Source organism: Dreissena polymorpha, chromosome 15, assembly GCF_020536995.1.
Source record: "Dreissena polymorpha isolate Duluth1 chromosome 15, UMN_Dpol_1.0, whole genome shotgun sequence".
Lineage (NCBI taxonomy): Eukaryota > Metazoa > Mollusca > Bivalvia > Myida > Dreissenidae > Dreissena > Dreissena polymorpha.
In genome coordinates, this window is record NC_068369.1 from 37,528,841 (window position 1) to 37,542,513 (window position 13,673).

The window sequence follows — 13,673 nt, forward strand, 5'->3', positions numbered from 1 at the left end:
GACGATAATCACGCACAGTCATTATGCCCTGTTTTTTTCCGCAGTAAGACTCATGAAGGGAAATGTGGAAGTTAGTGTGCTTACTATTCGTTTTATGAAGTCGAAAAGACAAAAGCAATAATGAAACTTTGTAAGGCGAGCAATTATTGCTAGTTTTACATTATACATTGAAGATAACAGTATTTAAACTATGAACAGGAGGAAAACAAGATATTATGTACTAAACAAAAATGAATCAGCACATTTCGTTTAGATGTAGTTTCGCATGTATTCTAGTAATACAATACGATTCAACACCGTACTCCACTCAGCATTATGGACTGATAGTTGATATAGTGTGTGCAAAATAAGTATTGCAGCGTTCAGTGACAGGTGGCTTGCGATGCAACAGGAATTTATTTAGAATTTGCTTAGTGTACGAAATACAGTATCAGTAGTCATCAATCTAACATCGAATACTCCACGTTATTGATTTAATTAAACAATCTTCAAATGTTTCAATCAAATCACCTTAATCCATGTGTTCAAAGTGTGGACATACGAGTACCAATTTAATGTAACCGCTTGTTTCCGTAAGCCGTAAGCATTTGATTAAATCGAGCTAAATAAACGATCCTCGCTCTGGGAAAACCGGTCGTAAAGTTTCGCGAAGATACAACACTTTGGATGTGTGAAAGGTTTTATCCAAGATTAGCCTGTGCACAGGCTTATATCGGACAACACTTTCCGTCTCAACAGGAGTTTTGATTAGAACAGACTTTCGTTAAACGAAATATACAGAACAAGCTGTAAGATTCGCACCTGATTAGCCTGTGCGGACTGTGAAAGATTCGCACCTGATTAGCCTGTGTGGACTGTGAAAGATTCGCACCTGATTAGCCTGTGCGGACTGTGAAAGATTCGCACCTGATTAGCCTGTGCGGACTGTGTAAGATTCGCACCTGATTAGCCTGTGCGGACTGTGTAAGATTCGCACCTGATTAGCCTGTGCGGACTGTGTAAGATTCGCACCTGATTAGCCTGTGTGGACTGTGAAAGATTCGCACCTGATTAGCCTGTGCGGACTGTGAAAGATTCGCACCTGATTAGCCTGAGCGGACTGTGAAAGATTCGCACCTGATTAGCCTGTGCGGACTGTGTTAGATTCGCACCTGATTAGACAGTGCGGACTGTGTAAGATTCGCACCTGATTAGCCTGTGTGGACTGTGAAAGATTCGCACCTGATTAGCCTGTGCGGACTGTGAAAGATTCGCACCTGATTAGCCTGTGCGGACTGTGAAAGATTCGCACCTGATTAGCCTGTGCGGACTGTGAAAGATTCGCACCTGATTAGCCTGTGCGGACTGTGAAAGATTCGCACCTGATTAGCCTGTGCGGACTGTGTAAGATTCGCACCTGATTAGCCTGTGCGGACTGTGTAAGATTCGCACCTGATTAGCCTGTGTGGACTGTGAAAGATTCGCACCTGATTAGCCTGTGCGGACTGTGAAAGATTCGCACCTGATTAGCCTGTGCGGACTGTGAAAGATTCGCACCTGATTAGCCTGTGCGGACTGTGAAAGATTCGCACCTGATTAGCCTGTGCGGACTGTGAAAGATTCGCACCTGATTAGCCTGTGCGGACTGTGAAAGATTCGCACCTGATTAGCCTGTGCGGACTGTGAAAGATTCGCACCTGATTAGCCTGTGCGGACTGCACAGGTTATGACGACACTATACGCATAAGCCCGATTTTCCCAGAGCCTGGCTCAAATGTATTTTGAGTAAAAGGCCGTCACTTACTATCGAGTCTCCGTAGTTGTAACTTCCGAAATACCACCGCCTCTGTCCTTCGAGAGGAGTCATCGCGGATTTCCGTGAGGACATATCAGCTACACTCGTTACCGAGTCCGCTAAAAAAACATGAAGGTTCATTAAAATAACTCGCTGTTCTGTTTCTAATAAAGTAACATGAATTCTCAAAATCAACGAATATTTCGGAATATGTTTCGCAAAATAAAGTGAAGCCTTAAAAAATCAGTGTTCTTTAAAGCAATAGCCAAAATTTCAACGCTAGATGTGGTATGGTAACATAGATCTAACAAGATACAAATTGCTCGATTTTATTTTTTGTGCGAAAATATAGTCCATGTTAATTTCCCGACACGATATCCGAACATTTACGAACGAACTCAAAAGCCAACGAAGGACGGGCTTCGGGCAGCGTCGGAAGAACGACGTATTCATGAGAACTATGTCGTGCTTCCGAAGCTGCCCGAAGCCAATCTCGCGTTCGCTCGTCTTATGTCGCAGTAAATCTATGTTACCAGACCACTTCTAGCGTAGAAATATTGCCATACGGAACATTGATTTACATGAGTTAACTTTATTTTACGAACTAAAAACGCGCTTTTTTTCCATGTCGGGTGATGGCGGCATTCATCGTAAGGTGTATTCGAGTATACACGGTTACATTCTTCACAATGCGGTTTACTTCGTTAAAATGGTCGATTTTAATTGGACATTGTAGGTATACTTATTGTTGTGTTAAAATGTAACGTGTGGTGAGGATTACGGTTAACGTTTAATAAGTGCTTGCTTGGATATCCGTTAGGCGACCGGTAACTTTTATGAACGCTTTCTCGGATTTCCATTCGGTAATTGATTAACTTTGAAGCGTTACTTTATATGATATTATTTAATAACAATTCCATATATTTCCTACTGTTCGAACAACAAAACATGTTACTATGCCAAACAACTGGCATTTAATCACTAACCAATTTATCATGTGCGTTTGTACGTTATACAATTAAAACGCCATCATGTATCAGTCTGTTAATGCATTTCAACATCTTACAGCTATAACCATTCGCATGCAATCAACGAATAAATCACCCCGAACATCGACAATGACGTTAATCAATATACATACACAAGGGACGGTTACTACATAAAACCTACGGGATTGTCCATTATGTAAATCTCAGAATTTCCAGCTGTATTGGCCGCCACAGGAAACGGAACGAGTCATTCATAGCGCAATCCCAAACTAATTGTCGCTATTTGTAATGTGTGCGCACGTTCTGATTCATAGCGCAATCCCAAACTAATTGTCGCTATTCGTAATGTGTGCGCATGTTCTGATTCATAGCGCAATCCCAAACTAAGTGTCGCTATTTGTAATGTGTGTACACGTTCTGATTCATAGCGCAATCCCAAACTAATTGTCGCTATTTGTAATGTGTGCGCACGTTCTGATTCATAAGCGCAATCCCAAACTAATTGTCGCTATTTGTAATGTGTGCACACGTCCTGATTCATAAGCGCAATCCTAAACTAATTGTCGCTATTTGTAATGTGTGCGCACGTTCTGATTCATAAGCGCAATCCCAAACTAATTGTCGCTATTTGTAATGTGTGCACACGTCCTGATTCATAAGCGCAATCCTAAACTAATTGTCGCTATTTGTAATGGTTGCGCACGTCCTGATTCATAAGCGCAATCCTAAACTAATAGTCGCTATTTGTAATGTGTGCACACGTCCTGATTCATAAGCGCAATCGTAAACTAATTGTCGCTATTTGTATTGTGTGCGCACGTTCTGATTCATAGCGCAATCCCAAACTAATTGTCGCTATTTGTAATGTGTGCACACGTTCTGATTCATAAGCGCAATCCTAAACTAATTTTCGCTATTTGTAATGTGTGCGCACGTTCTGATTCATAAGCGCAATCCCAAACTAATTGTCGCTATTTGTATTGTGTGCGCACGTTCTGATTTATAGCGCAATCCCAAACAAATTGTCGCTATTCGTAATGTGTGCGCATGTTCTGATTCATAGCGCAATCCCAAACTAATTGTCGCTATTTGTAATGTGTGCGCACGTTCTGATTCATAAGCGCAATCCCGAACTAATTGTCGCCATTTGTAATGTGTGCGCACGTTCTGATTCATAAGTGCAAAACCAAACTAATTGTCGCTATTTGTAATGTGTGCGCATGTTCTGATTCATAAGCGCAATCCCAAACTAATTGTCGCCATTTGTAATGTGTGCGCATGTTCTGATTCATAGCGCAATCCCAAACTAATTGTCGCTATTTGTAATGTGTGTACACGTTCTGATTCATTGCGCAATCCCAAACTAATTGTCGCTATTTGTAATGTGTGTACACGTTCTGATTCATAAGCGCAATCCCAGACTAATTGTCGCCATTTGTAATGTGTGTACACGTTCTGATTCATAGCGCAATCCCAAACTAATTGTCGCTATGTGTAATGTGTGCGCACGTTCTGATTCATAATGGCAATCCCAAACTAATTGTCGCTATTTGTAATGTGTGTACACGTTCTGATTCATAGCGCAATCCCAAACTAATTGTCGCTATTTGTAATGTGTGTACACGTTCTGATTCATAAGCGCAATCCCAGACTAATTGTCGCCATTTGTAATGTGTGTACACGTTCTGATTCATAGCGCAATCCCAAACTAATTGTCGCTATGTGTAATGTGTGCGCACGTTCTGATTCATAAGCGCAATCCCAAACTAATTGTCGCTATTTGTAATGTGTGTACACGTTCTGATTCATAAGCGCAATCCCAAACTAATTGTCGCTATTTGTAATGTGTGCGCACGTTCTGATTCATAGGCGCAATCCCAAACTAATTGTCGCTATTTGTAATGTGTGGGCACGTTCTGATTCATAAGCGCAATCCCAAACTAATTGTCGCTATTCGTAATGTGTACACACGTTCTGATTCATAAGCGCAATCCCAAACTAATTGTCGCTATTTGTAATGTGTGGGCACGTTCTGATTCATAAGCGCAATCCCAAACTAATAGTCGCTATTTGTAATGTGTGCACACGTTCTGATTCATAAGCGCAATCCCAAACTAATTGTCGCTATTTGTAATGTGTGCGCACGTCCTGATTCATAAGCGCAATCCCAAACTATTTGTCGCTATTTGTAATGTATGCGCACATTCTGATTCATAGCGCAATCCCAAACTATTTGTCGCTATTTGTAATGTGTGCGCATGTCCTGATTCATAGCGCAATCCCAAACTAATTGTCGCTATTTGTAATGTGTGGGCACGTTCTGATTCATAAGCGCAATCCCAAACTAATTGTCGCTATTTGTAATGTGTTCACACGTTCTGATTCATAGCGCAATCCCAAACTAATTGTCGCTATTTGTAATGTGTGCACACGTTCTGATTCATAAGTGCAATCCCAAACTAATTGTCGCTATTTGTAATGTGTTCACACGTTCTGATTCATAATCGCAATCCCAAACTAATTGTCGCTATTTGTAATGTGTGCGCACGTTCTGATTCATAGCGCAATCCCAAACTAATTGTCGCCATTTGTAATGTGTGGGCACGTTCTGATTCATAAGCGCAATCCCAAACTAATTGTCGCCATTTGTAATGTGTGGGCACGTTCTGATTCATAAGCGCAATCCCAAACTAATTGTCGCTATATGTAATGTGTGCGCACGTTCTGATTCATAATGGCAATCCCAAACTAATTGTCGCTATTTGTAATGTGTGCGCACGTTCTGATTCATAATGGCAATCCCAAACTAATTGTCGCCATGTGTAATGTGTGCGCACGTTCTGATTCATAGCGCAATCCCAAACTAATTGTCGCTATTTGTAATGTGTTCACACGTTCTGATTCACAAGCGCAATCCCAAACTAATTGTCGCTATTTGTAATGTGTGCGCACGTTCTGATTCATAATGGCAATCCCAAACTAATTGTCGCCATGTGTAATGTGTGCGCACGTTCTGATTCATAATGGCAATCCCAAACTAATTGTCGCTATTTGTAATGTGTGCGCACGTTCTGATTCATAATGGCAATCCCAAACTAATTGTCGCTATATGTAATGTGTGCGCACGTTCTGATTCATAGCGCAATCCCAAACTAATTGTCGCTATTTGTAATGTGTTCACACGTTCTGATTCATAATCGCAATCCCAAACTAATTGTCGCTATTTGTAATGTGTGCGCACGTTCTGATTCATAGCGCAATCCCAAACTAATTGTCGCTATTTGTAATGTGTTCACACGTTCTGATTCACAAGCGCAATCCCAAACTAATTGTCGCTATTTGTAATGTGTGGGCACGTTCTGATTCATAATGGCAATCCCAAACTAATTGTCGCCATGTGTAATGTGTGCGCACGTTCTGATTCATAGCGCAATCCCAAACTAATTGTCGCTATTTGTAATGTGTGCGCACGTTCTGATTCATAAGCGCAATCCCAAACTAACTGTCGCTATTTGTAATGTGTGCACACGTTCTGATTCATAATGGCAATCCCAAACTAATTGTCGCCATGTGTAATGTGTGCGCACGTTCTGATTCATAATGGCAATCCCAAACTAATTGTCGCTATTTGTAATGTGTGTACACGTTCTGATTCATAATGGCAATCCCAAACTAATTGTCGCTATTTGTAATGTGTGCGCACGTTCTGATTCATAGCGCAATCCCAAACTAATTGTCGCTATTTGTAATGTGTTCTGATTCATAGCGCAATCCCGAACTAATTGTCGCTATTTGTAATGTGTGCGCATGTTCTGATTCATAGCGCAATCCCAAACTAATTGTCGCGATTTGTAATGTGTGGGCACGTTCTGATTCATAAGCGCAATCCCAAACTAAGTGTCGCCATTTGTAATGTGTGTACACGTTCTGATTCATAGCGCAATCCCAAACTAATTGTCGCTATGTGTAATGTGTGCGCACGTTCTGATTCATAATGGCAATCCCAAACTAATTGTCGCTATTTGTAATGTGTGTACACGTTCTGATTCATAATGGCAATCCCAAACTAATTGTCGCTATTTGTAATGTGTGCGCACGTTCTGATTCATAGCGCAATCCCAAACTAATTGTCGCTATTTGTAATGTGTTCTGATTCATAGCGCAATCCCGAACTAATTGTCGCTATTTGTAATGTGTGCGCATGTTCTGATTCATAGCGCAATCCCAAACTAATTGTCACTATTTGTAATGTGTGCACACGTTCTGATTCATAGCGCAATCCCAAACTAATTGTCGCTATTTGTAATGTGTGCGCACGTTCTGATTCATAGCGCAATCCCAAACTAATTGTCGCTATTTGTGATGTGTGCGCACGTTCTGATTCATAAGCGCAATCCCAAACTAATTGTCGCTATTCGTAATGTGTGCGCACGTTCTGATTTGAGCTATACGGACCATTGAAGTAAGGGATATATTTCAAGCGTATTGTTGTTTTTGTGTGGCTTGCCTTTTTTAATTCCTACATATACACTTCGCAATTTGCAATATCATTACATCTAAACGTTGGCTTAAAAGGCAGTTTGCCCGCGCAGTCGTTGTAACCTGATACATTTGAAAGCGAGCAAACGTTGCCATGTTTTATGTTAATTTTTACAGTTTAATGGTAAGGTAACTTTAAACTTAACTTGTTATGCAGCATAAAATAAATATTTTGTTTCTGTAGGTAAACGGAAAATAAATGCAATACATATGTGGCCTATATCATGAAGGAACAAATCAATTTAATGCAATACTTTAAATACGTATTATGTCAGTAAGAGCGAATACATGTATATACAATTCATTTACGCTGATTCCTATATTTAATACAAAAAAAAATGAGACATATGTTTAAGCTTCGTGCACTCCTAAAGTTAGAACAGATGCGTACGTAAGGTGTCGTGTCCACTAATGCTGTGGCTAAACAAAGCGGCGTTGCATATGAGCTGTGCTCTGTGACTGTGCGTTAAGTGGCGTTCCGGATTAGCCTGTGAAGTCCGCACAGGCTAATCAGGGACGACCCTTTCCGTCTGAACTCGATTTTTGCTAATAAGAGAATCTCTACAAATGAAAAATAATATAAATGGGAAAGTGTCGTCCTTGATAAGCCTGTGCGGACTGCACAGGCTAATCTGGGATGACTCTTTAAGCATTTGCATTAAACCCCCTTTTCACAGAACACGGTCCATATTAAAATACATATTTTTACCCGAAGGAATGCCCTAACCATCACATCTAAATCGATAATTCGGCGGCTTATTTCTTACATAAATGCTCTCATTTCAATTAAATGCAACTTTATAATCCATTGCATTGTAAGTTAGATAAGTTTTCCAAAAAAGAAAATCATGTTAATAGTATATGATCCAAAAGTATGTATTTGACAGTACTGTAATCGTTGTTGAAGCCAAACCGAACGGAATCTCGTTTTATGAGTACTGCATTATCATGGAATACGAACGAACTTGTCAGTTTTGGATTCATATATAATGCGCCTTTAATTATTTTAAAAGACAACTTACCTATCAGCTATGAAAGAAATGTACATGACTGGAAAAACTCACCTATGTGATATAGAAGTATGCTTTCCACGGTTGCACGATCACTGGTGTTGTAACCAAACCAGGCGGCCTCGGTAAGGAATACATCGTTGGAGGAGGACACGGGTACGAACACTGTGATGCCGGGTCTCTCGAAGTGATGGGACAGGTTGTACGTCTTTATCAAGGAGGCGAACTGGAAACAAAAATAAGTCATGGTCTGGGAAAACGGGGCTTAATGCATGTGCGTACAATGTCGTCCCAGATTAGCCTGTAAAGTACGCACCGGACAGACGTTTCAAGTACGACACTTTCTGCCTGAAAGGGATTTGCATTTTGAGAAACTTCCTTTGAACAAAACAAGTCCATTACAGCTGAAATTGTCGTCCCTGATTATCATGTGCGAAACCAATGCTTGTGCGTCAAGTGTCTTCCCCCAAAAAAGCTTGAACAATCAGCACGGGCTTATCTCGGACGACACTTTTCGCTCAAAGATCCAGTCAGTGCAGGCTTATCTGGGACGACACTTTTCGCTCATAGATCCAGCCTTTTTTTTCAAGAGCGAGCATAAAATCACTTGCACATGTTTCATTGTAAGAAACAGCCAATGTTCTTATAATAACAACGTTAACTTATACATTATTGCGGATGTAGTTGGTAAACCGTTCCCTACAGCGTATGAGGCGGTCACATTAACATTAACAAACTTTGAATTTCTTAAGACAGGACACTTAGATAAGTATAATCTTTGGGGTTGACGCTTCCTGGTGGCCTTTATGTAATATTTGTTTAGATAAATCTGAATCGATTTTACTTAAAGCTGAATGAAAATGAACATGCGGATTTGTCGTTATTTCTGTACAAACGTATAACCAATGGAAACATGAATAGGTAAGTTATATAAATCGTAAGTGATTGAATATTTTCCAACATGTATTTCGCCAGTTTAAATCTTACTTTGTTCAAACTCTGTCCTGAGGAATACTGGCAGTTGTTTAATAATCATGGGCGTGTCAATGTATAAACACTGCACAAGAATGATCATAAAATAATAAATAGACACTGCGAATTTTTATGCCAAACAGTAACGCTTGAATAAGAAACGTGATATGAAAGGGGTCTGGAATATTCTGAAACGTGCGCGTTTCCGATCTAACTGAAGCATTTTAATTTGCAACGCATTGTTCATATCGGTTTTTTATACTTGTTTACGAAAATTCATAGCACATATCTGTTTTGCTATATCATTTATTTATTTTTTTAAAAACGCTTGTCAGTCAATAATTTAAGACACAATACAAAATAACAATAGAAACATAACAACATACATAATTTGCAACAAATAGCCTTGCGTTTTGGAAATTAATGTATTTCTATGATTTGTGTTTTTGTTTTGGTTTGTTTTAATTCGTTAATTCAAATGACTTATTTCCATATGTGTGTTGTTACTCAATAAAAGCGACACAAGTACTACAGATGCGATTTGTAATACAAGACACGTTTTCACCTGAATAATGGAATGCATATTGATATATATATACATCTTTATTGCAAAAAAACTTCTCATCTGCGAAACTTTCAAATTACCATCTTATTATAAGTTTAAACATAAAATGTATGGGGCATTCGACCTTTGGCGACGTATCTGACATAGCAATTGACGTTTTGTGTTTGTCTTGAATTAAATAACAATGTATGGGCCTGGTGAAAAATGATGGATTTTATTATTATGGTTGGCGTCAGTTCAGAGCATGATGCCGTCCTTGGTTTTCGGACGCTTGTAGTACCTTACATGTTTCATACATATACCATAGATACACTGTTGTTTTATAATGCAATCCTACATCATGAGTATTGAATAGGAAGGAATATGAAAGAATACACACTGGTAGCATATTTTATAGTTGGTAAAACAATATTTCTTCTAGACAACAAATCAAGTTTGCTGAAACAAATAACTACGTGACAATACCACATCTTTTACGCTCAGAATCGATATAAATGACAGTACTTTCCCTCCAATAATTATTATAACACTAGTAGAGTTACTGCATAAGTTTTCAAGGATGGATCAGAAAATGACACAGGGTGTGTCAGTTTCTATTAAAATAAATCGCTTCTTAAAAGGAATTGCCATATAAAGCTATTAAGTATATGTGATCTAATTAAATATGAAGAACTATAAACCGGACGGCCATTGAAAATGTCATAACTGTTCTCAAATTTATGAATAATGATGCAGGAGACAAAAAATGTCAATATCTGTTTTTGTACAACTGCGGTTCGCGTAGATATACTCGTAACATAAAACAAAGATTGAAAAATCATATGGTTAAAATATATTCTCTACAAGAAGCGACCAGTGCGTTAATTTCGGGAAATAAGTGCTTAAGAACAGAAAAAATACGGTACTTAAGACTGATATAAGATTTTTAAAGAAAGATGTAAAAAAGAAGAAAACACACAACTAATTATATCAACTGATTTTAGAATGAATAATTTAACATAAGATAGCTACTTTCGAAGTTGATATCTACATATTCCAAATGATAGGCCTCACAATCATGACCAAAGAAGTTATAAAGGCCAACCTTGCGCAGTCTATTCCAGTATTGTATGTGTTGATATACGGTCTTCCGGTGATGTGCAGGAGGTATCACAGTAATCCCCAGGTTTGCCATGACAACCAAGACAGTTCCAACTATAGTCAACACGACGCATGTTTTCATGTTTGCCTTACAACCGCAGTATCATTGTGAGTGTTGGCATTGTCTGTGTCTCATCTTTTCTTTCACTTTCTCGTCAGTGTTTCATGCTGATTTACCACACTTTTTATCCATTATATCCAAATTCGTCGCGGCGCGTATTGGACCTAATGAAATCGCTTGCTTTCCATCAATACATCAAGAACATATGCTCACAATCGCATACTAGTATCAGTATAATGTGTTCTTTTCTGCATATTGTCCGTAATAGCAAGAAGTCCTTTAATATCCTCTACTAAAGAAACACTTAGATTCATACTCGATCGGAACATATAAATATTAAAACAATGAAAGTAAGCTTTGCACTATTTACTTATGTTATCGTCATGGATAAACGTTGTGTTATTATAACCGAGGATTATCCAGTATTATCAAGATCTGTACAAATCTGTATTTTACAACCAATGTAACGCTTGCAATTTGCTACGAACATCGTTAATGTATAACCATTGTTAACAGTGCGTTCGCAAACCTACTTAGTAACAATTTGTTATCAATAAATCCCCACTCTTTCTCTCTCCCTGTCTCCAGCGGCAGTTCACTCATTTGCGCACACACTTACATTTCTTAGCTAACAGCAATGCTCACGTCTCAATGCCTTCAATTTGGCATGTACAACGAAATGTGAGAATCCTTCACGCGGTCATTTACGCCTCACTTGACCCGTCTTTGCAATCATACGTGCAGAACGCAAGCCAACCAGTCAACGAGCGTTAATACAGTTACAACTAAAGTATATATCGTTTGTATTATATTATACGGAATTTCAGTGCCGCCTTATTATCGTATTTTCAATATTATACAATGTATTATATGAAAATTGAACTAGATGTAATAACATTTCGATTATTATAAGATCTTAATTAATAATACACAAACCAGGCTGACTACCCTGAAAGACATTACCAATGCAGTCAGTAAATCTCCCATAAGGTCACACGTTAATCACGTAATTGTTTTAACAGTGCCTTATCAACGTTAAAACGCGTGTTCATTTTCGCCTGTCTTACAGCGCACACCGTTATCCTTATAAGGCGGCCTTTGATACACACATGCACAAAATCCGATAGTTGGAACGAGTTCATTACAATGTACAAAAGGTTCACAAAAAATCTACTTAATTATACATATTACAAACGCATGCGTAAAAGCTTTTGTACTTGGCTAGATAATTAGTAAACACATTCAATCGTTTTGAATAAGATACCAGTAATTTGTGGATTATCATTATATTTCATCATGCTTCCAGCGTATGCGCTATAAAGATGTCACATTGTGAACGCGTCTTTAACAAACAAAAATCTATTTTATTGCACCCATCGTTTGATATAAACAATCTAAAACACACATAGCCGAAATGCCAAAAATGTTCATGGAAAGAAACAGACAATTCAGTATATGTAATTGTTTTCTAACAGCAGTGATGGCAATACAAAAACTGTGACAGACCGCTACCAAGATCTCTAGAAAGTCTAGCAGATTTATCTAATGAAATGGTGTTTGCTTTTGATGATCAGCGTGTTTGTTCAGGCGGTGACAAGACAATAGTCTCAGATGAGAATCGGCAGCAATTGCAGACCTATGATGATTGCAAACACCGTTGTTTTCTATGGGTAGATACTACCATGCTTCAATATTTCGAGTCTGATTTTAACGTATACTTTTAATACTGCGTTCTCTACAAATTGTTGTTCAAACAACATTACCGTGTACGCTAAATACCTATTACAGAGATTGACTTTTTAAATAATACGTTACAGATCAATAAATAAGTGTAGTTTCCAAAGCAATTATGCTTGTTTCATTCATTCTCATAATCATGTTTTATTCCTTGTTAGTGAACATGTTGTGTACATTGCATACTACATTTAAAACGATATACATATACATTTTTATTTAACCCTTTACCCCTTTACCTCACTTAGAAAGTTAAATTTAATTACAGACTTTTCTTACCATATTCAAGTTTTAAAGGCTTCATTTCCAACCCCTAGATACTGATGGGCAGCAAACAGCATACAACCTTAACAGAGTGCGAGTTACTCGCAGGCTGTTCTGGTTGTATGCTGGTTGCAAAAACCATTTCATATTCACTTTCTGATGGGGAAAGGGTTAAATCCTCTTTAAAGAATTGGCATTGGTGCTATTACTTAAACATCAACTTACCAATAAAATATTGGTGTACACACTCTATTTACTCCATATGTGTTGTTAACAAGATTTTAAAGTGTACATTTCTATAAAGTTAAAAAAAGTGCTGCTTTTATTAAACGCTGAACGATTTAGATTCCGGAAAACTGGCGGAAGCAAAATATTCTAAACTTAAATAGCAAATTGAACTAGTTATCCACAATTTATTATAGAATCTTATCTCAGAAAGCATCGCACTATTGGAGTAGAAAGAAAAACAAAATGTCCAATTAAGATGACAATCGTGGCGTTGCCAGTTTCTCTGTTCTGCGTATGGAAAGTCACGTATTGTTTCAAAGTAAATACGGGCAACTAGGCATGGGTGTACCTACGAAACGTTTCAAAATCGCGTGTCGAATTTAAAAATTTGATCGCC

The 13,673-nt window shown here is 38.4% G+C and overlaps 1 protein-coding gene across 12 annotated transcripts in view; it reads right to left on the reverse strand.

The window, feature by feature from the left end:
• The window catches only part of LOC127860548 (uncharacterized), a 109,099-nt gene that overhangs the window by 27,086 nt on the left and 68,340 nt on the right, over nucleotides 1-13,673 (reverse strand). For 6 of the 12 annotated variants that reach the window (XM_052398665.1, XM_052398662.1, XM_052398660.1 and 3 more), the window contains exons 2-4: nucleotides 10,934-11,342; nucleotides 8,367-8,538; nucleotides 1,784-1,893 (exon numbers count right to left, since the gene is read on the reverse strand). In XM_052398665.1, the coding sequence (XP_052254625.1) occupies nucleotides 1,784-1,893; nucleotides 8,367-8,538; nucleotides 10,934-11,071 (420 nt within the window). In that variant the 5' untranslated portion in view covers nucleotides 11,072-11,342. The remainder of the gene's footprint in view (nucleotides 1-1,783; nucleotides 1,894-8,366; nucleotides 8,539-10,933; nucleotides 11,343-13,673) is intronic. The other 6 variants (XM_052398667.1, XM_052398663.1, XM_052398666.1 and 3 more) reach the window with 2 other exon arrangements.